Source organism: Bubalus kerabau, chromosome 5 (genome assembly GCF_029407905.1).
Source record: "Bubalus kerabau isolate K-KA32 ecotype Philippines breed swamp buffalo chromosome 5, PCC_UOA_SB_1v2, whole genome shotgun sequence".
Lineage (NCBI taxonomy): Eukaryota > Metazoa > Chordata > Mammalia > Artiodactyla > Bovidae > Bubalus > Bubalus kerabau.
In genome coordinates this window covers 112,915,645-112,941,264 of record NC_073628.1, presented here as the reverse complement: position 1 = coordinate 112,941,264, position 25,620 = coordinate 112,915,645, and the positions used below count along the sequence as shown (strand labels likewise).

The following is a 25,620-nucleotide window of genomic DNA, read 5'->3' as shown; positions in this document are numbered from 1 at the left end:
TTGAACCTGTGTCTCTAACCTCTCCTGCATTGGTGAGTAGGTTCTTTACCACTAGGGCCACCTGGGAAGCCTTTAGATCCTATATACATAAGCCTTATAGCCCATCAACCTAAATAGGGAAAAAGTTAAACCTTCATAGACAATTATAAGCTTATTGTTAGATACTAGCAGTTTTCGTCTTCTTTCTACCACCATCTCCAAATAATTAGCCAATAAAATGTATTTATTGCTCATCTGCTGTATTTCAGACACTGTGCAGTACAGGGAATACACTGCTGATTAGACAAGCTAATTCTACCGCACTGAGTATGGCATTTATAGGAAAAGTTAAACACTGAACCCATCCTTACAAGGGTGACAAGAACTATGACAGAGATGGACAGGACACTGTGGGAGTTGTGATATTTATACATTGGGCATCTAAGAATAATACTGCAGGAGGCCCTGCCTGACGCGTTCTTACCTATAGGCACTTGGGAGAGGCTGGCTGTAATGAACTGTAGCGCAAAACCCTCAATCTTTTTCAACCCCTCCCTACGATGTAACTTTATATAGATGTTCTTTGTGCTGCCATCAACACACATGATTCAATTCTTTAAAAGCCGGATATTTAGTGCCTGGGCATTTGTCGGCCCTTTTGAAAAGTGACTGTGAGTGCTCTGGTCTGTGTGCACAAGCGGGAATTATTAAAATAAGATGAAGACTGGCAGTTTTAAAAAACAGCCATAAATTCTTCAACACCCCTCCTGTCTAGAAGGGTATTCTGCTGCCTCTCCTCTGGAATCTGGGCAGGTTTATGAGTGTTTTGACCAATAGATGATGATGGACATGGAACGCTCTGACTTCCAAGTCTGAGTCGTAAAAAGCCTTGAGGCTTCTGCCTTTTTCTCTGAAACTCTTGCTCTTGGAGCGGTAATCGGAGGCCACCGGGCTGGGGCCACCATGCTGAAGAGGTCACGGGTAAGCACTCTGGGCTAGTGGAGCCCGGCCTCCCAGACATTCCAGCAAAGGCCCCAGACATGTGAATGAAGCTGTCTTGGCCCTTCTGCCAGCAGCACACCACCCAGCGACCTCTTATCAACATCACAAGGAAGAAGAGAATCACCCACCAAGCCCCACCTGAATTCCCAGCCCGGAAAATTATGCAACGCAACAAAATGGTTATTGTTGCAAGCCACTATGGGGATCTGTCTGCTAAACTAAGGAAATCTGATGAGGGGTCAGTGGTGTCTGGTCCATCCATGCAGGGATTGATCATTAAAGTAGTCCTGTCCCAGGTGTGAACTCACTGTGAAAAGGAGAGGTGAGTTTACCCAGGCTGGGCTGCATAAGCACAATGTCCCACTCACCAGTAGGGTGAGTCTCTGCTCTAACAGAGGAGGATAAAAAAGAAGGGTGATGCTTCATCCCAGTACCTTGGAGAGGGTGAACCTCAGGAAAGTGAAAGTCGCTCAGTCATGTCCAACTCTTTGCAACCCCATGGACTATACCATGGAATTCTCCAGGCCAGAATACTGGAGTGGGTAGCCTTTCCCTTCTCCAGGGGATCTTCCCAACACAGGGATCAAACACAGGTCTCCCACGTTGCAGGCGGCTTCTTTACCAGCTGAGCCACAAGGGAAGCCCAAGAATACTGGAGTGGGTAGGCTATCCCTTCTCTAGCGGATCTTCCTGACCCAGGAATTCAACTGGGGTCTCCCACATTGCAGGCAGATTCTTTACCAACTGAGCCATCAACCTCGGGAACTTAGTAGAAACTCTAGGAAAGGGGACGGTTCTTTTAGAGCCAGCAAAAGAAAATAAAAGGAAAGGAGGAGACAATTTGGGGCGAAAAAGAATATTAGAAGGGAAGGGTTTCTTCTAATTATTTTGTTTTTCTGTCTCTGTGTTTGGAACTTCCTGGACATAAGTGTGTGTCCATTCCACACGTAAAGTGTGCTAGGCACCGCACTGAACACTTTAACGACATGCTCATCCTCAGTCTTCATGGTGGTTCTGTGAACTGGATACTCCTAGGGAAGAGGAAGCAAAACCACAGAGATTTTATGTAACTTGCCTGAGTTCTCAGCAGCATAGACATATAGGCATCTGCACCAAGGGCTGTCTGACTCTAACCATTACACCATCTGGCTTCCACCATTCTTGAGTTGGCTTCTCATTGAGTTTCCTAGAAAGGGAAAAAACTCCCATGGAGATTTTTACAAATCACTTGCTGGTTACCCTATATCAGATCATAAAAGAGAATGTGGCTGGACCCACACAAACCTACCATGATCAGGAAAAGAACTCAGGGTTCATAGCTTGTTTGCAAGCTGGTTTGCTCGTCTCTTTGGCTTGGTCTGGGATTTGTTTGGCTTGTTTTTTCTGTCACAGGAGGAAAACAGAGAGCCAAGAAAGACTGGGACTCCATCTGTCTGTGGAATGTAGCCTCGTGTTGGTCTTTAATGGTTCTTTTCCTCTGTTCTTGGTGTTCTGCATGCATCCATGGTTAACACCTGATACTTGAGTGAGAACTTGGGAAACAAAAGCCTCCTGTCCTTCAGGATAGCAGAGCTTAATGCGTTGATGCAGGACTCCAGCCTGATTTTGATAACCTACAGGCTCCTATCCATTTCCATCGTCAATTTCCATTTCATTGTCATTTCAACTGAACCAGTGAATGAGCAGCTTAGTGTCAAACGAAACCTCAGCATTATATGGAACAGCTGACAGTTTCTCTTTGATGCATGTGAGACTCCAGAATTTGACTCATGTCTTTACTGTTCCAAAGTGAGAGGGAGAAACCCCTCTTTGTGCCAGGAATTTGCAGGGTGTGCTGTAATTAAACTGATGGACAGGTTTTGATATCTTATTTCATCACCGAAACTGCCTTTTCTTAGAGTTTATGAATATGTCTGTTCACACGGGGCTAAAAATTAGTCTAATTGATTTCTTGCTACCTGTCCCAGGAGGAAAACCCCAGCTGTATTCTGCACCTAATAATTAAAACAACTTTATTCAGAAGGATTCAAATGTCAGATGACTCTGAGGCCTTTGCTGTTCAGTGAGTCAGTGCTCTGTGATCGACTGGCTTAAAGATGAAGCTGTTTCCCGCTGTGTCTTTGTGATGTTCTGGCACCTAAGAGCCTGTGGATAAGACCAGGTGGGACATGCCTTCACGGCCATTTTGCCCCAGGGACTGTTGAGCGTAACTCAGTAATGCAAGTACTGCTCAACAGCCTACTGCCTGTTTGTCCTAAGATCCATTCCCCAGCCTTCTGCTGCTCTGCTCTGTGTCACACAGGCTGGTTCTTTCAAGTTCCACTTCCCACACACCTTTGCCAACAGGCTTTCAGCCCCAGGGACGGGGGCAGGCAATGGCAGGCACTTGGGGAAGATTGGAGGACAGGGAGAGGGAAGAAAGCCAGGGTATTTCTTCCTCTCTCTGACTGGATGGTGTCCTTAGCATCTCCTCTGTGATTCCAGCTGCCACTCTGGCTTCAGAACCCCTCTAGCACATTCCTGCCATGCTTTCAGCTCCCTTTAGGTGGCTCCAAGTCCTGGGTTTCAGTAACACTATCTTATCTCCTCAAGGCAGAAGTTTTCCGCTGTCCCCAATCTTTAGGGTTGGTCCATGATTTTTCACATGCCCTTTCTGTTACTCCTAAACCTTTCTAATTGGTTTCCCATTTTTTTTTTCCTATTGAATTATCTAAAATGCATTCTGCTTTCCTTACTGGGTCTTAACTAATAGATACTTTAAACTCAAAATTATTATGTATCATCTGGCATAGTAATTTTGTAGCTCTTTATGGGTCTGAGTGACAATCTGGAAGATGAATTCTGATGCCAAAAGTAAAGAAATTTCCATAAACTCAAAGATTGATTGCGAGGTTGGCAAATGGGTTTTCACTTGAGTGCTAAATTTGATCGAGTGTAGTGGCTGCCTGTGATTTGAGAAGGCGTCTGAAGCTGGATCTGGATCTGGCCAGAAGGAGTGGTGAGAGGTGTGATGAATGCCTAGTATGGATATGGAAATGGTGAATGATAAGTTATGTGCCATGCATTTGCCTTCCCTAATTTACAGAAAAAGAATAGGTGCAGAATACCAAAAATCAGGACTCTCCAGAAAAATCATTTAAAAAAATGTATTTATTTATATTTAGCTGCATCTGGCCTTGGGTGCAGCTGTGAGCTGCTTGTTCTGGCACACAGGCTCCAGAGCACGTGGACTCTGTAGTTTGCATCACACAGGCTTTCTAGTTGAGGTGCCTGGGCTCAGTAGTTGTGGTACTTTGGCTTGGTTGCCCCATGGTGTGGGACCTTATGTCCTGGACCAGGCATCGAACTCATGTCCCTTGCTTTAGCAGGGGGATTCTTAATCACTAGATCACATGGGAAGTCCCCCAGGAAAATCCTGTATGTATGCACTATAATGTTATATATAATAATATCACATAACTTATGACATATACAGAAGTGAATGCACATTCATTGGGCACTGATAATGGAAACAGAGTGAGAACAAAATACACATTTCTGAGATCTCTGGCCCTGTTACTACACGATCACTTTCACAGCATTTTTTCTATATTTTCTGAACCATCGTTTTCCATTTCTGAATCTGTCTTTTAAGATAGTCTTCATGGTTCATTTGGGATCTTAAGTGGCATGAAACAAAGGATTCCCAAAGTCTCCATCGGTTTCTGCCTCTTGAACAGTGTGTTAGTTAAGATCCAGTGAGGATTTCCACAGAAATAATTTAATAGAGGGAATTGGATCAAAGATAGTAGATGATCAAAAAAAAAAAAGCATAACTATTTGAAGCACTGAGATAGCACAGAGGTATGGATACCTTCAGGAAGCAGCCACTCCTCTTGGACTCAGAGGACAAAGGGAGGAAAAAGAAAGTTTCCTCAGGGAGAGGCCATTTGCCTGGTGATGGGGCTTCTTTGCGGGTCCTTCAAGGGCACCAAGACAACAGAGACTAGAACCAACTGGTGCTGCCACAGTGAAGAGCTATTGGCAGGATGATGCCGACATGAACCACAAGCAAACCAGAAGGGACCACTCCTTTCTCCCTTCTTTCCTCCAGTCTCTCTCTCTCGTGCCCCCTATTGACAAAACCTAGCATGAAACTGACCAAAAGGAACTGAAGTTTGTAGTATTCCAAAAGCAGCGTCACAAAGCAGAGGCCAAGAGGGTGGGTTTGAGCTGGGAGACAGTAGCTTAGGAACTGACACAGCAGCCAAAAGAAGAAGCTTTTGGAAGCTCGTTAGCACAGTGCTTGGAATACACCTAGTAAATGTCCCACGGCATTGGTGCTCCCTGGCTGGGCTGTCTTTACTCTTCTTACACACTGAAATAGAGCCACATGTGCCACTAATATTATCCTTTCCCAATTGCTTTCTCTTGATGTGGAGGAGAGCATGGCAACCCACTCCAGTATTCTTGCTGGAGAATCCCATGGACAGAGGAGCCTGGCGGGCTACAGTCCAGGAAGCTGCAAAGAGTCACACATGACTGAGCGACTGACCCTTTCATTTCTCTTGACCACATTATAGTGTAGCAAGAAAACATGTTTCAAGTTCATATTATGCATTCTTTTATTTTTTTCCTCTGGATTTTGTTTTTAAGGAAACACTGGTTTATAACATTATATAAGTTTCATGTGACAACATTATAGTTCAACTTCTGTATATGCTACAACGTGCTATCTTTGAAACCGAATTCTAAGAGGTTTCACCATTTTATGGGAGATTTGTCACTGAAGATGTTGTTTTTAATAGCAAGTGATATTGATTGCTTATTATGTGCTAGGTACCATCACTTTGACATGGCTTCTTTTGTCTAATTCTCCCAACAAGCCTGTGGACAGATATTGTTAGTATCCACATTCTAAAGATGAGGAAACTCAGAAACTTTCAGTAACTTTCCCAAGGCCATAAGGCAGGTAAGTATGGGAGCCAGAGTGTATCATTTTTAAACTTTTATTTAACAAAACATTTTTTTACAGGACCATTTTTTTAAAAACTTGGAGTATTTAAAAAACAACAACATTGCTTTACAATGTTGTGTTAATTTCTGCTGTGCAACAACTCTAAGAGTGTACCCTTTTTACTGCCCTCCATTGCTGCACGTGTGCCACTTAGACCACCTCCCTTCACCCCAGGATACTTGGAGCCTATGGTCAACATGGTGACTGGGCTTAACCAAGAGCACAATTTGACTGAGAATGCTTATTTTGCCTGTTATCTCGCTATGTTTTGTTTTGCTGATGAAGCGGGGAGGGTTCCTTGGATGCAGCAAAACTGACAAAGGAGACCCGATGATCTTTAAATGTCCACGTGTTGCTGCTTCATCCTGGCCATCAGCCCAGCGTCAGTCCCTGCTGTGGAGAAGGCATGACCAGGGAGCTGGGCCTATGCATTTTCAAGGATTCTTAATGAATGAGTTTACTGGTGTGCATGGACATGGAATTCCTCCCATGTCTGAGCTCACTGACTTTTTGATCTATACTGACGTTAAGAGCCATTCCCACCCTCCAGCCTGGTCATATTCTCAGGCAGCCTGTTCCAGCTATGCAGATGCCTCTACAGTTCTAGAATAGAAGCTTTCGACCACACCCACGGATCTGTTATGTCTACACCATGGTAACTCCGGAATAAGAAGGTCAGTCTAGTGCCCTTTGGATCTCTGGACCTTACGGTCTCACTCTCGGGTATCTGACTGGGTAAGATGTTTTGATCCTCACCCTGTAGCCTCCATGTCCCTTGGAAACGAGGAAGGAATCTGAAAAGGCCCACCGTAGAGGTGTTGGTGATGGAGCTGACCGGTGTGGGGCAAGGAGAGGCGAGCATAAAGAGAGGGTGTATTGGTTGCCGTAGCAATCCCAGCAAACACTCAGAGGAGAGGGTGTGGCCCGAGACTTAACGAAGTGCCACTGGGTTTGAGCAGCCGCTGGAATGTCTGAGCGGAGCCTCATTCCTCCCCACAGAGCCTGGGCCCGGGCCACAACCAAAGACTGCCCTACCTCTCAGGACTCCTCAGGATGAAGACAGCCTGGAAAAGACAAGCTGACCTCCCAGGTGTGGGTTTTCCTTTCCCCCGGCCACAGACCAGGGGCCTCCCAGAAGAAATTTGGAAATCTCCACAAAGAGCCAAAAGAGACTTGATCTACAAATTATTTTTTTTTCCCCAAAAAAACTCTGAGCCGGACATTCTTTAAGGTATGAGCAGGCACTTTGAAAGTTCTTCCCTGCAAAAGTTCACTTCTGTCTGTTCTCTTTGTTGCCTGCCCTTCCCCAGGGTGGTATTCTCACTGTAGGGATGGCCTTGGGATCCCAAAACCCTCACAGTTGGCTCAAGCAGAAGACAGATCCGTGGCGTATGTGAGCGATGGTAATGTGGGTGGCAGTGGGTTGAAGAGGCAAGTCTGCAAAGATGCTGGATCCCTGACAGACAAGACCACAAGGACAGTGAAGGCCTGGGACTGGCATGACTTGAAAAGCTGGAGTTAGGGAGCTCACGAAAGTCTGAGGTCAAGTCAGGGTCTGTGTCGGAAACCCAGTAATTCAATGTGGCTTCACTAACCAAGAGATTCGTAAGAAACCTGATTAAGAATGAGGTAGTGGCCAAGGTATTTATGACGAAGGAGGTCTGGAGCTCTCCCTAGAGCCCGTAAAAGGTGTTGCAGGAATCTGACTTTGCCTTCACCTCCAGGTCTTGCCAGACTCAACCCTTCTCCAGATGCAACTCTTTTCTGTCCCATTTCCTCTTCCCTGAAGCCTTAACTAGCTTAGCAGAAACTCTGGTCTAAGCTATTGCATGAATGGAAACTGGAAGCAAGTGGTGAGATTTTTAAGTGCAATGCTAACTGAAAGGCTAATAGAAAGATATTGGGCACGTCAATGGAAAAGAAAGAAGGAAATCCGTTCTCTAATAAATATTTATTATGAATAAGTATTTATTGAGCTCCAGCTGTGCTATGGGAAAGAAACACATGGAGCACTTCACATGCTAAGTGTTTTCAAGGGTTACTAAGGTTACCCCATCGAGTGCTCATAATGTCCTTGCAAAGTACATCCCCACATTAGAAATGGGTCCTAAAAGACTCATTGCCCAACATCTTGAATTGAGAGTCCACACTAGGTTTTAAGTCTGAAATCTACAATCTCTGAATGAGCAAGATGAATACATAAATGCCTCTAATTCCTACCAATGTTCTCTTTGAGACAGTAAAGTCTTGATGCCTTCGTACCTCCAGGAACTTCATTTACATCTAGAAGAAACCTTGTTATTCTCCTCAAGCCCAACACCCTTGCCTGGAGCTCTCTTTTACTTCATGAAGGTGAATTGTCTAAGACTACAATTAGTATAAGTGGATACACATTGCTTATTTGTGAGTGTATGGCCAGGCAGAGCCCTAGGACATGCTCTGGCATCAACATGACCCTCTAAAATTGAGAATAAATGATGTTGTCTTGCTGACATAGTTTAAACAATTTTTTTCCCTCCCCTTAACACTTGGAATCAGGGTCACATTCTAATTATTTAATCTGGGGCCTCAGACTTGCATATGACATGGTTTTAAATGAAATTATATTTAAAACATCACCAGAGGTTCACAGAACACTTAATTGCATGTGAATATGCAACCTATGTGAGTATATGGCAGAGAAGGCAATTGCAACCCACTCCAGTACTCTTGCCTGGAAAATCCCATGGATGGAGGAGCCTGGAAGGCTGTAGTCCAGGGGGTTGCTGAAGGTCGGGCATGACTGAGCGACTTCACTTTCACGCATTGGAGAAGGAAATGGCAACCCACTCCAATGTTCTTGCCTGGAGAATCCCAGGGATGGGGAAGCCTGGTGGGCTGGCGTCTATGGGGTCGCATGGAGTCAGACATGACTAAAGTGACTTAGCAGTAGCAGTGAGTATATGGGTTGTGTGTAAGTGTGTGTGTGTGTTTGTGAGAGTGGGGGGTGGAATACCTATTAGAATAGTTCACATCCTAGGCCAGAAAGTGCATGGAAGTTCAAAATCCAGACAATCACCATCTCCACTACTCTGTTTCTTCCTGGTTCCTTCTATAACAGGGATACTTCTATTGATCTTGGGTAATAATACTTACAACCACCATTTTTAGAAGTGCCTCCATGGAAGGCACTTTGTGCTTATTGCAGTAAATACACATTAAAACTCCTTAAGTTAGGAGTTATCATTCCACTTTACAGATGGGAAAGTTGAATCTTAAGTCATTGAGTAACTTGCTCAATGTCACTTAACTTCATCTCAATTCTCTTATCACACCTGATCAACAGTTGCTACCTCTTCCTAATCCATGCAGACAGCACATCTAAAACCAAAATGTGAGCATCTGAGCTGAGCACACCTCAATGGAAAATTGACTGATGAACCCTGAATTCAGTGGTCAACTTCAAAATGAGTCCTTTTGATACCATAGACTCACAACCGCAGTGTTGTGTGTTATAATCACTGCTTAGACTATTGTTAAAGAACAAGTCAAAGCATACCACCCGAGTGTACACAGACCCACCTGCCCATCTCCAGCCCCAAACACAACATCTTTTTTCCTTTTGTCTCTCAAATTCATAAAAATCAGGATTGGGATTCAATTCAGCAAATTCCAAGGTTCTATTCAGGAAGGGCACTGTGTAAGGCAGTGTCAGAGATCCAAAATCAAGTAAGATCGTGTTTCTAGGGTTACTGTGTAGAGATGTGAAGTTGTGTCTTGCCCTAGCCTGCCTGGTCCAAGGAGTGAATATGGCCAGAAATCCAGCCTGGGCTACACTTTTCAAGTCATGGTTTCTGACACTGGTTTTCTTTCATTCAGATGAAGGAGTATTTTTTTTTTTTTTTTTTTTTACTTCTCAGAAATGGTATTGAATGGCCAGTAGAGCCCTGAGTTCACCTGGCTTTGAAGAGTTTACATTGAATAGGAGGGAAAGATCAGAACACAACAATCAAAACATCAATCAGGTTGATTATCCTGCTGCTGCTAAGTCACTTCAGTCATGTCCGACTCTGTGCGACCCCGTAGATGGCAGCCCTGAGAAGGGACAATAAGGTGCCATACACACAGTGTATCTCATCAGATGGGGAGGAAGAACAACTTCATGAAACTGGAGAACCTGCGAAGGAACTGGGGAAATGAGCAGGTTTGGGGCATGTGGAGATGGAGGGAGACATCCAGGTTAGGGATTAGCACCAGCAGAAGCAGGATCTTCAGGGGCTGGGGGCACATCCTCTGGGATGGGGTGGGGGTAGACGTGAGTGGAGGACCACTAGTTCAGAAGCAGCGGGAAGCCAGTGTCACAGGTTGGCTCTGCTGAGACTGGTCTGACCCTTCAGAACAGGCAGATACCATGAACTCGTTTCCCTGAGTCCCGGGTGATGGGACGAGAACTGTGCTTTAGGAAGAATGATGTGGAAGCTGAGTGCCAGTGGACTGTGGGGGAAGAAGCAGGAGAAGGGACATGGCTTGGTAACGTTACCATGGCTGTTGAGAAGTTGGTGGCAGCCTGAGATGGGATGAGAGGATGGCAAGCAGAAAGGAGGAGGATGGATGTGAGAGTTAGGAAAGAGATATGATGGATTATGTGCAGACACAGAGAAACTGGTGTGGAAAACAATTTCCCTCCGAGTAAAAGCCAGAGTCACTACCGTGGCTAAGGAGACCCTCTGTGACCACTCCCGATCTCCCATGCCTCTCTGCTCTCACCTACCTCCTTGTTCTCTTCTTCTGCAGACACACTAAGTTCTCTCCCACCTCACCCCTGGTGCTCCCTGTGCTGACTCTCCCTTAGGTATCTGCGGGCCTCACTCTCACTTCCTGCTGTTGAGAAGCATTCACGGACCTTCCCTATGGACACAAGCACCTCCCTACCCCAGCTACTCCTTACCTCACTGCATCTTAGCTTTCTTTGTAACACTCATCACTGGCGACACACACACACACACACACACACACACAGTGTGTATTGTCTGTCTCCACCAAGCAGAAAGGAGGAGGATGGATATGAGAGTTAGGAAAGAAATCGAACCCGGGTCTCCCGCATTGTAGACAGACGCTTTACCGTCCAAGCACCAGGGAACCAACTACTTTCCAAATAAGAAGCTTTGTTTGTTCACTGTTGCATCCCTTGCACTTGGCACAGAATAGTTGTTCAATAAATATTGATATCACACACTAGCTGGTGAAGAAGCTACCTGCAATGTCGGAGACCTGGATTCAATCCCTAGGTTGGGAAGATACCCTGGAGAAGGGAAAGGTTACCCACTCCAGTATTCTGGCCTGGAGAATTCCATGGACTGTACAGTCCATGGGTTCCCAAAGAGTTGGACACGTTGACTGAACGACTTTCACTTTCAAAGGCAGAACAGTCCAGATATAAAATGTGCAACCCTGACAGACAGTGAGCTTCTATTAAAGTAGACTGAGTCACAGTTAGGCAGGACAACCCATCGTAGGAAACATTGTGTGAATAATTCAGCCTTTTGGAGACCCTTTCAAGCCTGCAAATCTACAGATCCAAGTACTCCCAGAAAGGGAGTGTTCTGTTAGAGCACAGAGGGTCAACACATAGACCCTGGAACTAGGGTCCAAATCCTGGCTCTGCCACTTATTAGCTGTGCCACCCTGGGTGTCTTTGTACTTCTCTCAATACTTCTCCTGTCTTGTTTTTGTTAAGTGTTTTTCTGCTCCTCAGTCACTGATTTCTCAGGGTCCCTGTAGCAGGTGACCTGGTGGAGCAGAGACGTCAAGAGCAGTGTTGAGTTCATGAGTATTTCCCAGGACATTTGAAGAAGCTGCAAGAACTCTCTTCCAGATTATTCTAAAGGTTACTGATTTGCTCCCAACAAAATCATTCCTTGGAAATTATGTCCTAATACAACTTGGCTCTATTATTCAGAAAGCACTCTGAATGGCACATGTTGAGTTGTGGTATGGGAACTTTCTTGAACTTTGATAACCTTTTGTGAGATTGAAATATTGTGACTTCTCTGTGTACTTTTTTTTTTTTTTTACAAAGCAGCTGTCTTCAGAGAGCAGTTCTCACAGGGAGAGGAAAGGCAAATTGATATAACATGATGTGTATGTGTGCGTGCCTACTCAGTCATGTCCAACTTTTGCAACCCTGTGGACTGTGGCCCATCAGGCTACTCTGTCCATGATAGGTAGTCATTAAAAGCCAACACTCTGATTTGTTTTCTGCATTTGAATAAGTGACTTTTAGGTGGACAAAGACAAAGTGAAGGAAGCTTGTCTGTATTAAGTTATCCTGAGAAGAAAATTTGATTTAAAGAACATTAGCAAACCGTAGTCTGTCTGGACTACCTTTCAAGGCTTAGGGATGTTTTTATTATACTGATTTGGAATGTTAAATAGATTTGACCTGTAGATCCTTTTAAGAATGGACTTTGCCATTGCCCCAGCAGTTCTTCCTAACACTTGGCAATGTAACCTGAGGATCTAGTGGCAGAATCAAGGGAAAAACAAATAAAACTTGAAGTCATCAACAAATCACTCACACACTTGAAAATAATCATTAGTCTCGAATGAGTCTTACTTTGTTCTCAACTCACATACCCAGGGCATGTGTAGGTTTTGTGGGTGTGGACATATATTATAGATATAAGGTTTTCATCACCACCCTTGTTACTGTGCCAATCACTGGGCAAACGAAGGTTAGAGGTAAAGAACCAGTGGTCTTCTTAGGATGACGTGAAAAGAGATGACCCAAAGACAGCTAGCTCTAGAGATGCCCTGGAGTTATTTGTAAGTGAAAAACCATATCACACTTGTATATTTTAAATGGATAACCAACAAGGATCTATTGTATATAACACAGGGAACTCAGCTCAATGTTACGTGGCAACTGGATGGGCAGGGAGTTTGGGGGAGAATGTATACAAGTGTGTGTATGACTAAGTCTCTGTTGTGCACCCAAAACTATCACAACATTGTTCATTGGCCACACTCCGATACAAAATAAAAAGTTTTTTAAAAAGCCCACATTGCCCTCTTTCCCATCCCGAGCCCCTCATTATCTGGTTGGCAGGAATCAAAGAGTAGTGAGTCTCCCAGCTGATGGGTGACTCATCATGTCATTTAAGTTTGTCAGTCAATGGAAACCAGAGGTCCAATGTCTTTCTCCAGGACTCTCCCAGGGGAAGCTATTAGGGAGAAGGCAGCCTTGCCAGACGTCTCAGTTCAGCTGGCCTAACTGGCATGTGCAGGGCATCTGCTTATACTCAGGGCCTGGCATGAGCAGAGGGCCCTGGAATGATGCTCCAGAAGGTTTCCTCTCAGTTTTCCTACCACCAGCTACCAAGAAAGCCACTGGGAAGCCAACGAGCACCTTGAAACATAAACAAGCAAAAAGGCATTTAACTTTCCCATTCCATTTGGTCAAGTCTGGGTTCACTCTGGGTCTACTGGGCTGAACTTCATGTAGTGGAAAGCACATCACATTTGGGAAAGAAAACTTAGATTCTTATCCCAACCTCCACTTAGTTATATGAACTTAGATTCTTCAATGGCCTCTCTAATACACAGTTTATTTGTAAAATGGAAATTTAGAAGAAGTTCTTCTGCTTAACCCATGGGTAGAATAAAGCCTATGAAGGTATTTTGCAGCCCATGAAGAAAATATCAGGTAACATAATTTTCACTCTCAAATGTCTGCTTCTAGTTGTACACCCCACCATCAATTTCCAAGCTCACATATCCAACTATCTCTTCTGCAGAAACTCCCAAACAGCTCATAGATGTACTGAGATAACTGCCCAGCCCTTCTGGCAGCCAGGTGGTGCGTGGCGGGGCCAGAGACCTTGGTGAGCTGCCCCCAGGAGCAGAAGTCTCCTTCAGCTTGCTAAATACTGCTTTATGTGAAAATTCCAACTAATTATCTATCTGACTTTTAAAATGATTTTATCAAAAAGCAAATATATTCTCTTTCTTCAAAAGCTTCCTCCTCCCAGCTTCCCTTTTCTGTGATGGATAAAAAGAGAAGGCAGAGACATCGTCTTTGACATTTCTCTCCACTTCCACCCTTTCCCATCCTATGAACCATCATTTTTTCTTTTCTTTCTTACGTCTCAGTGTCTCCCAGAACCAAGCTTGACTCTTGGCTTATGACCATAAACAATTTTATTTACACTGACCCTTGATGTCCACATCTGTGAAGTGAAGCAATGAAAGTTGTAGATCTGTCTGTGATGATTAAATCAGCTTGGGTTTGCCACATGTGGGGTACATGTGAGCTGAATTCTGCCTTCTAGCTAAGTTAGATGCCCCAGAGATGTTCACTGTCTCCCAGCCTTTTCTTTTCTACCTCCATAGTGTTATCCCTGTTCTTAACTTTGCCTGGACTCTTCTTTTTCCCTGTCCCATTTCTGCCTATCAAACTCATGTGCATCCCTCATGGACCATCTTTCAAATACTTCCTCCCTTTGGCATCCAGGAGTGATGCTACTTCCCCTGAACTGTAAATGATTCTTGCATTTTATTCCTACAATTCATGAGGCACTTAACATGACTACTGTGTACTCTGCTTTTGTATATGTCATCTCTTCTTGTAAACGTTCATGTTTATCTTCCTTACACATACCATTTACTTAATAAATAGTTTTTAAGTGACTGAAAGAACTCATCAATCAACTGATCAATGATGGATGTCCGGACCTGGCATGAGTAAATGAAAAACAATTTGGAAGTGATGGAATGATTTAAACAAAGAATAAGGCACCAAAGACGCATCCCATTTTGTGTGCTGATTTTTTTTTAATGAACATCTTATAGTCTTACAAAATAACTGGCTGTAGCTGTTTTACGTTACAATACAGTAGATCAGCTCCTTTCACTGTGTTCCCAATCAAACCATCCCCTTGGAGTGCTAACCGATGCACTCAATAGTGATCCCACAGAGGAGAGGACGTGCCAAACCCAATGCCTTGTAATGGAGGGAAGAAGAGGAGAAAATCAAGAATAGCTCTTTGCTTTCATGTACAGGTTTGCCAGTTGACAGTTCTCACTCTGTCCTCTCGTCTGTCTGCTTGGAGGCTGTCATACTAATTGCCAGAATCATCCAGCTCTGGGCAACCTGGACCCCAGAGCTCCTAGTCACTAGGAAAAAGGGGAAGCAGAGAAGTGATTTTGGAACAAGGAAATGGAGGGAAGAGCCTCTGGGAGAGGCTCTCTGTGACCCCATGTATGGGGAGGAGCAGCAGAATGCAGACCACCGTGTGGACTGAGTGTGAGCTGACATCCACGGGGGATCTGGAACTGTGGTACCTCAGACCTTCAACTTTATTGTGACTGGAGGAGCTCAAAACACTAGGCTCCAGGGGAAAAGGCTGGAAGAACCTGCTGTTTCTGAATGGCCAGGGCTGACTCAGGCTGGGCAACCTGTAGTCTAAAAGGCTTTCCACACACCCCCAGATCCCTCCTGTCACCTTCCTGGGAAGTGATGAACAGCAGATGTTGCCAAGAGAGACTAAATTTTTTTAAAAAATGAAGTACAAAAGAGAAATGTTCTCAAGGTTACTTCTGTGGAGAGACTGAGGCCACACCCACACCATCATGAACCACAGGTTCCACATTCCCATGGTGGGGGTGGGTAGCAATGGGGGCTGTAACCTTCTTGAGCTGGGCAATGCCCAGGATAACTCTCCTGCTACCTCAGCCTCAGACATGGCAGGATTCCCCTATATGGAGTTTGACATGCTTCAGGAAATTTGGATAATGATTTTACAGCTGTTTTAAAATGAAGAATTGAAACTTGTCTACTCTCCTTTTCCATACTGAAGCCTATCAGAATCCCGGAAATAAATATTCTTTTCTTGAGAGCACTAAATGTGAAGCCAGATAAGGAAGAATAGGTATCTATACTGTTGTTTCTGTTATGGCTGGAAATACAGAGGACAAGAGTATTTTGGATGGGCAACCTCTGGCTCTTTACCTTCCCCCATGATTCTGCCGCTCTCCTTTTAGATCCCCATAGATAAATCTGTGCATATCCCCTTTTCCTTTTTATTCCATTCCAGATGTTGTTCTTTCCTACATGAAATCTGGCTCAGGTTTGAGGGGGGGAAGGTAATATTTCCTTTTTCCTATTTGCATAGCCAAGGCTTCAGTGTTGATGGGAAGAGTAGAAAACTGTGGTTAGAGGCAAAGAGCAGGTGATCCAGAGAGACAAAGACTGCCCTCAACCTTTTGCCTGTTCTTCCTTTCCTGAGATGATAAGCTGGGGTGTTGAAAAAGAAACTAGCTCCTTACTCTCTTTCTCCATAAAGAAAAAGAAACTAGTTCCTTACTCTCTCTTCCTCCAAAAAGGCCTACTCCATAAATCATTACAAAAAAAAAAAAAAAAAAGCAAAAACAGCTGCAATAGACCACATGCAGAAAGAGTCAGCCCGGGCTGTAGACAGAGGCAGGTTAACATGGTCACTTCACACACTGTCCATCTATTGAGCAAGAAAGGATCACAATGACAAAATGGACTCTAAATAGTTGAAATTCTTCTCTCTCCCCACAGAGTGTCACCCTTGCTCCATGTATTTTCAGAACTCACTCAAAGGCAGCTCTCTGGGACACAGATTTGACACAAAGCACTTGAATAGACTTTATCTCCCATTCTGCATTGTTCAGAGGATCCCCGGTGGTGTGCTGTGGAGACCTGAAACAAAACTGAGTCTCCTTGACTCAATTTGTCCTCCAGTCCTGGGCTCTGATTGACCCCAGTGTCTATCCTGTGAATGGCCTCTGTCAGCTCCTTCATCCCTGCCTATTCTTCCATCTACTCTCACCTTTCCCCCATGTCATTTCCTTGACATTTTCTCCCCCAGAAAGTCAACAATAGGTCATGTGGCTGTGAATGATGGCCAGGCTCAGGGAATTAGAAGATGGGAAACCACAGACCAAGTATGAGGGATGCATGAGTTCCTATAATCCTGGTGACAGGAAAGTGAGCCTGCAGACAGACTTGTTGACTGGCCAAGAGCCACCCCTGGAACAGGCACCTGTGGAAGTGCAGAAGACCCTGGGCCTCACCGACTGCAATTATGAGTTCTGAGAAGTGAAGAGAAGTACTTTTTGGATGGATACTCAAGACTCATAGTTTAGTTTTCCTGGACCCCTCACCAATGGATGCCCCCACCCACCTTTCCATGCCCCTTAGTATTATTATTCCAAGTCCCCCTCTCCTCAAAGTGGGCCCATCTCTCAGCTCATAAAAAGATGATTAGCTGACATGTGATCATCAAAAACTCCATCCAATCTCTCTCTTCACTTCCCCAGTTCTCTCTCAACCTGCTAATCCCTATGAATAGAAAGATGGTAGAAGAACTCAGTCCTCAAACCCTCAGCATTCATTTTGGATGTGAACTTCACAGCAGCATGTGTGGAACAATGGATAATTTTTAGCTTAGTAGACAGCAAAAAATATAATATATATAATATATTTATATCATTATGTTTAAATACTTATAAAGAATTAATAACTAACCTCATTATTACTAAGGTAGACTACACAAAGAAAGGGAGAGAGCCAGTTTAGATTAGATGAGCCCTGAAAGATGGCAATCCATTCAAAATGGGTATTAACAGAGTGTCCCTGGCAACTGCTCTTCTAGTGTTTTGGTATTGTTTTACAAGTTGGGTGGGGCTGAATAGTTGGCAGGGTGCAGAGTAGGGAGCAGGGCAAGAGTTGAGGATGGGATTGGATAGAATATAAATGGGGGAGGAGGGTCCTTGTATATCTATCATATTTATCTTTCCATTTTAAATCAACTGCCTCTTTGAAGAAACTTTTGCCTGTGATTCTTCCTTACTTGGGCTACTTGATACAATAGTTGGCACCTATAAACGTCCTCTTGCTTTAAGATCCTTCATATTCTTCTTCCTTCACTTTATGCCCTTTCTTTTTCACTCATCTTTTCTTTCCTTTTGTGGAGGTCCCTCTTCTTACTGCCTCCAGGGCAGTGGAAGGAAGGGCTTGATCCTACAGTTACAGGTTTTCTTCAGCCCTGGGGTCTCGGCAGGTGCATTCATCCTGATCACAGTCAGCAGCAAATGGAATGACCTAAGGGAAGAGAAGTTGAAATCACCAAATGACCAAAGAGAAGTTGAAATCACCCATTTTTGCACCAAGCTTCACACTTTCAACCAGCCTTTGCTTTTCTCACTTGGTCCCCGAGGAAGTGTGGGATAGCATGTCAGTATCACAGAACTGAAATTAACACTCAGTTCTTTCACTTACACACCATATCTCCTTGGGCAAGGTAAACCTTGTTTCGCTTTCTTTACATATAAGGTGGGAGGACAACAGCATCTACCTCAGAGGGTGTTTGGACGGTTTCAATAAGATGATGGATATGAAAAACATATTCTAGGTACCTCTAACACCTGTTACTACTACTTCTAATATTACCATTAATGTTTTCACAAAATCCCTGTAAAGCAGGTAAGACGAATGTTAGTATTTTATTCTTAGAGGTCAAGAGAGGTAGGGTGCCTTAACTCAAGATCATGACACTACTACCTAGCTCTATAGGTAGCTAGGTAGTAAGTAGTATAGCTCTACCTAAGACTTTATAACCTAGCTCTATGTTTTCTATTCCCTTGGTGTTCTTGGGGCCATAGGGTCATCTCTGCTATTTTTGTAAGTTTGAGGTTTTGCCCTTCTTGAACCTAAACTATACTTAGGCTTGGGGAAACGATGCATCTCTCTACTCATTGTTTGTGGCTAGATTGCCTTCCTGTGATTATCCCTCCTCCAGGCCAGAGATGACCCAGCAACATTTTCTCTCTTCCTGTTTGCACTGCTACCAACAGATAACCATACAGTTTGAGTGTCCATAATTAGCTTCAGAGACAAGTGGGCATTTAGGAGACATGATATAAAAGTGACAAAGATTCTGCTCTTTGGGCATGGATGGTCAAATGAAACCAAAATAGATCAGGGTATCATTTAATAGTTCAAGTGCACTGAAGAGACAGTCTTGGTGATTGGGCAAGTGGTGGAGAATGGGTGGTAGGGTTTGAGGAAATTTCCCAGCATATGTCAAATGATTTTTCAATCCCTTTTGTGTATACTAGCCACAGCCACTGAAATCCATTAAAGGCAAACCCTAGAACTGCAGAATGTGAGATGGAGACGAGAAGAGAATTGACTGCTTTCTTCTCAAGTGGTTATGCCTTCCTGGGTAGAAAAGGGACCCATGACCAGTTACTTTCTTCAAGTGAGACCAGGAACTAGTTGGCATGATTTCTTACCTGCATTCCAAGCTCTTGATCTCTTTCTCATAGTTTGGGATTTAATGGTTTTTAGAGCAAACTCAACAGTGACACAATGAGCCCTTGAGTTTTCTGCACTAAATAAGTTAATTCATGTCAGCAGTGAGAAGAATGCCTAGCACAGAGTGAGTCATCAGTAAATATTGTCTCTTAGAAGGAGTATTCAGGTCTGTGTACAGGTAATCATAGGTGTGACTTTATTGTGGAGATGCATACAAGGAAGAAAACATTATCTCTTGTGTATTTCTGATTCATCAAATCAGCCAACTAGCATCAAATATCTTTGGAGTTCTTGGGTTTTCATTCAGATTATTCCAAGTTTTCAGCCCACTCGATTTTATGTGTTTAGCTTGAACATATCTTCTAATTTTATAGAGCCCAGAGCAACAAGATAAAAGGAGAAAAGAACTACTGCTCAGGATACAGTCTGGGGAGTGTTCCAGGGAGCTTGTGATGGTTGCTCAACAAATACCTGCAATATGCTTGCTACACACTTTATAGGATTTTTAATTTAGCTATGAAGATTTAATAATAGCTGGAGACATTTAAAGCACTAGGTAGGAAGCCCTGCTCTGAATTAGGAAATGGAAACCCCCTCCAGTATCCTTGCCTGAAAACTCCCATGGACAGAAGAGCCTGGCAGGCTACAGTCCATGGGGTTGCAAAGAATCAGATATGACTGAGAGACTAAGCACGCACAGATACCACTTCATGGGTAATCCTGCCTCCCCAAGGAGTGGAAGCCATTATTCTCTGCTCATATAAACATTTCCTGGACAATGATAAGCAGGTGTGAATCTCTGAGGAGCAGCAGCACGGCTTTTCTGAACCAGTTGCAGGACTGACAATGAGAGAAGTAGTGTTTTCTAACAACTTATCCTAAAATTACAGTCCTTCATCCTGTCACCATAGAGGCTCCCATGTTTGCTCATTGTCATTCTGTCCTCTTGACTGTTGAAGAAAAACCATGATGCGCCACGAAGCAGAGCTAGCTGAAGCCCCTGCCTATTTCTGGGGCTACTAGCCTCTCCCCCCACTCCCAGGTGTCCTCACTTACCTTCTTGGAGGAGAGTGTAGAAGGGCAGCAGTCTCCCCCATCATAGTTGCAGTAGGCCCGGTTATTGATGGTGTCACACCAACCGTCCCCTTGGAAAGGCTGGTAAGGAGGTAGCAGGTCAGTGTCTAAGTACAAATTCACTCTGTTTCACCCTTTTCTCCCGCTCAGCCCACCTCAAAATAATCCACAGAACTCAAGATACATTATTACTGGAGCACACCCAAAGGGCAGGGTCAAAACTAACCCAACATACTCAAGAAGTTGAAAAGTCTCAAGATAAGACCCTTGGATCTAAGGAATTGTCAAATTTCATACCTAGCATCTGTTCCTGGCCTATTCGAGGGTCCAGAATGGTTCACTGAATTCCTTGATCAACTTTTTCACCTTCTTGTAATAGTAGGTCTTTATATCATGTGGTTTACAGAATATTTTTACATACAAGAAAATTTAAAAATATATATATATTTACATGTGTTAACTCTGTTGGTCATCAAGAAAAGCTGTGCATCAGGCAAATTTGGCTTTAAAAGTCCTATTTCATCAGTGAGGAAATGGAGATAAATAGAGATGACAAAAATCTCCCCAGGTCACACAGCTAGGGTCAAGTACAATTTGGGATTAAAAGTCATGTATCTTGACTTTTTGCTGCTTGTTGAACCATAAAGAAGGCTGAGTTGGACCATAAAGAAGGCTGAGCACTGAAGAATTTATGCTTTCAAACTGTGGTGCTGGAAAAGACTCTTGTGAGTCCCTTGGACAGCAAGAAGATCAAATCAGTCAATCCTAAAGGAAATCAACCCTGAATATTCATTGGACGGACTGATGCTGAAGCTCCAATACTTTGGCCACCTGATGCAAAGAGCCGACTGATTGGAAAAGACCCTGATGCTGGGAAAGACTGAATGCAGAAGGAGAAGGGGGTGACAGAGGATGAGAAGGTTGGATGGCATCACTGACTCAGTGCACATGAGTTTGAGCAAAATCTGGGAGATGGTGATGGACAGGGAAGCCTGGTGTGCTCCAGTCCATGGGGTCACAAAGAGTTGGACACAACTGAGTGACTGAACAACAACACAGATTAAGGACTGTAACCTCCACTTCTTCTGGTATTTGTACTTAGAGGCCCAGTTCTGGGTTGCTACATTGACTCAAATGATGTCTGTGCAGAGTGAAATGGTCCTAGGGTTTGGTATACCATGCTGGAACACAAGTCATCCCACTTGTACAGCTACTTCACGCATAGCGGCTAGACACAGGGTTAGAGCAGAGAAAGCCAAACAGTTTCCATCTATTCCTGTTACTGCTACAAGTTAAGAGAAACCAAAATGGGAAAGGGGCCCAGGCCAAACCAGAGTTAATGGAGTGTTTCACCCCCAAAGAGAATGTATGATAAGAACAGCAACCAGCGGTTAAAAAATAGCTCGGCAGCCCAATGTGTCGTTTCTCTAGAACCACTCCTGGAAGGAAACAGTGTCCCGCAGCATCCTGGAAGGCACACCAGCCAACCCAGCCCACCTACTCAATCACATCAGCTGCTCCCCATGCTGAGTGGATGCCTCACTATGAAGCTCACGAGACATCTCGTGATCAAACTCTTGGGGCCACAGACGGTCAGTAGACTCTTGAATCCTGAGACCACCTTTCAGTTCCCACATTCAAATCACTTTCTCTTTCCCCACCCTCCTTAAAGGTCAAATAGAATGACTGTTCCCTATTTCACTGTGCTTTGATGAGACAGATCACTAAACTAAAAAAAAAAAAAAAAAAAAGCCATTAAATAATTTTCAGCAATTGCGTTACATCAGAACAAGTTCATCCAAGCTATTACTTCAATGTTTTGATTTATTCTATGGGGTCCAGAGGTCACTGGAACACCATTCCAGATATATACCAGTTTGCCAACCCCTGAGAAGCTGCTACTTGTGGGGTGGAACTCAACAGCTGTTGTACAGCTGCATGTACAGCAATGTCAGTTGAGAGTGGGAAGTGAAAATGAATTCTGTTCTCAACATAGGCCTCGCTGGGATAAAAGACAAAGATTCTGAGATGAGCATTTGTTTTCAACGCTGGAGCCCATTGCTCTGGCTCTGGAGAACTTGGAATAACTATACAATAAGCACTTAAATCTACAATTACAGCCAAATAAGAGGAGTCAAAATGCAACTAGCCACATCCTTAACACCTATAGATGCCCTGGGTTCTCCTGAGGACCAAGTGCATCCCACTGAGATTCCCCCAGATTTTTTTTTTTCTTTTTCGTGTGTTTGGAGTATATTTCCTCATCTAACACTGCATCTGTTACTTTCCCTCCAACCCTGACTGACTCACTGGCAAAACTAATCTGTTCCTTCTTTCTCTTTCATGTAATTGTCTATAAAAATCCAAAGAGCACCCAAAATACTTTTCCCACATTATAAAAGCATGGGCTTCAATATGGAGGACTAAAGGGAGATCTAAAAAAGATCTTCCTTTTCATAAGAACCACTTAGACATTTGAATGGATTAATAAGAGATCCTTTGGAGTCTTTCTTTCCAATATCTTCCCCAAGGATGGCCTCTCTCATCTCAAGAGCATTAGGGAAGATGTGTTGAAAAGAGCAGAAATGGTCTAGGTCTAGGTTCTGCAGATCCCACTGGACAACAATGGCTATAGCCTGGACATGATTTCTAAAAATTGCTTCTTTTATGTTCTTAAAGGTCATCTGGGAAGAGAAAGGAATTTATAAAAAGGAGCATAAATACAAAGAAAAGGTTGGAAAGACCCAAGTATTTAATTTACTGTATACCTATTAGAATTAATTGTTCCTCCCCTAACCTGCCAAAAAACAACTACTCCACCCTAAACAAACAGAGTCTCCTATGGCAACATGTGCCTGGGAAGCTTGACAGCTTGAGTCCAAAATCACAATGGAAAAAATAGGAAGGGAAAAATGCCTAATTGATCCAAAGTTTTTAAAGTATCTGAAGACTGGATGTAGACTGGGAGACGTAAATCACAATAACTGAAAGCTGTCTGATTTGGGACGTCACTCTTCCCTACAGGAAGCTTCCCCAAGGGAGGGTACAGGATCAGTTTCTCTGCACATCGCGTTCGTAGGTGAAATCTTCATTACTCACTCGCACACTTCACTTTCCTGTATCGTTACAGTGTTCCACACAAGTGAATTTTTCAAATACCTAAAGATTATTTCTTTAAAAGCCACTTTTAATTTTTATTTTAACTATTTTCACAGAAGAAAAAAAAACTTTTATAAAATTCCAGTTTCTCTGTCTTTTGATAAATTAGAGAATACAAAGTCATTAACTTGAATATTTTTCATTTTTACTCACAAGGAAGCTCTTTGCATTGGGATAGTTACTTCTTTACTAAACGAGCCTCCTTCAACATACACACAACACAACACCACACACACACACACAAACACACACAGACACACACACACAGACACACACACACACACCCTCATCGATCTAGTTTTGTAGAATCAACCTAAAGTAAATACGTAAATCTGAGAGAGAGGCTGAGTTGCTCTTCTTATGATGCTTGATGATACCTACAGGAAAGCTTTTGTTGCAGTTGGCTGTGTTCCAATCAGATGAAGTGGCCATATAAATGACTATGCGTAAGTGATGCAATACAAAGAGGAAAGGCTGTTAGTCTGTCCTGTCCCTATGACTTGACTTCTCAAGAGTAAAGATAATTTCTTCTTTATGTTATATTATCTAGTGATATTTTCTGTTTAAATTGCTCTGGGGAGTTAGGTATGGGAATGGTAGCTCTATCTGTTGCCTATGGATATAGTCGTTCATTCAATCACTTAACATTTATTCCACACCTATTTGGGCAAGGCATTGCTATGGGGATACAGAGAGAAATAAAACAGGGCTCCAGTCCTCAAGAAGATCCCCATTAGCAATCACAGCTGCTGCTGCTGCTGATGAGCTAGCATAGAGATACAGACAGAAGAGAAGTACCTAATTCAGATTTGGGGTGGATGAGAGCAGGGGAAGGATTGCATGAGCTTTCAGGGGTTGGCGCTACTTCATCTAACCCTTGTGAAAAACAGCTTAGCACTGGATGATGCAGAAGGACCTGAAACTGTACAAGTGGAAGGAGAGGGTGAAAATAGACAGGCAGGTGGTCCCAGACGGCTTCTCACAGAACCCAGTGTCAGGAAGAGTGCCATAAACTTAAACTTTGACTGATTGGCTGATAATATCCCTATTTTGTGAATTAGATTAAGAACACTTTTCCTCTACAGCATGCAATGGAACACATGGCCTCACTGATGTTTTAGAAAGGTTAGTTTTGGACTTCAGACCTTCTGCTCTGCTAACCGGAAGACAGAGATCTTAGCCAAAAATGATTATATCCCCAAAGGTAAAGTCTGGGACAAAAGCCTTTGTATTTGTATCTTAAGAGGTGTTTTACAATAGGAGAAGATGCTAATCACATTTTTGCATGCCTAACACTATTTTCTTTCTCCTACATCATTTCCCATCAAAACTTTCTCGTTATGTGAATGACAAATCAGACCCACACCCATTTCTCCATATTGATTAGGCTGCATCAGGCCAAAAGAAGCCTTTTTCCAAGGCAGCTGTGGTACCACACCCAGTGAAGTCCATGCAGCAGATGGAAGCTCTCTGATTCTCCAATGAATGGTGATCTCCAGCCTCGTTCTTTCAGCACTTGGATCTGCCCATGTGTCCACACTTCCTGAGTTTCACTGCAAGGCCTCTCAGAATCTCAGGGGCAAAATCTGAGAGATTTTTGAGCCCCCGCAGGGACTCTTAATGACCACAACACTACTTGCTTTTTCTTTAAAAAGACCACCGATACATAAAATTCTAAGACTGATAGATCCCTGAGGACTATTTGGTACAAAACTCTTACTTTACAAATGATGAAATGGCCCTTTAATAAGGTTAAATGTCTTGTTTGAAAGGCTAGATATGGCAATCCTGGGAAGAGAGCCCAAATTTCTTGATTCTTGATCTTCTTTCTACTAAACCATGCTACCACCATCTGATTATTTCATTAACCTTTTCATTTTTTGTGGATTACAGAGTAACTTAAATTCCTTTGGCACCTCTATAAGAAGGGCTTAGTTGTAGGAACGTTAATAATGAAGTGAACTCAGCGATCTAATACAGAAACCAGGAAAGGGTCATACCTATACTCGCAATTCTCCTGGGCCCCCACAACCTAACTTCAGTTTTTCTCAGTTTCAGGTTAAAGGTTTGTGCCAATAAGCAACCT

The 25,620-nt window shown here is 43.5% G+C and overlaps 1 protein-coding gene across 1 annotated transcript in view; it reads right to left on the bottom strand.

Annotated features, from left to right (window-relative positions):
- Positions 1-16,747: 16,747 nt before the first annotated feature.
- Positions 16,748-25,620, bottom strand: part of PAPPA2 (pappalysin 2) — a 320,885-nt gene continuing 312,012 nt past the window's right edge. The window contains exons 21-22 of the mRNA XM_055582744.1: positions 20,358-20,456; positions 16,748-18,086 (exon numbers count right to left, since the gene is read on the bottom strand). Coding sequence (XP_055438719.1) covers positions 18,012-18,086; positions 20,358-20,456 — 174 coding nt within the window. The 3' untranslated portion in view covers positions 16,748-18,011. The remainder of the gene's footprint in view (positions 18,087-20,357; positions 20,457-25,620) is intronic.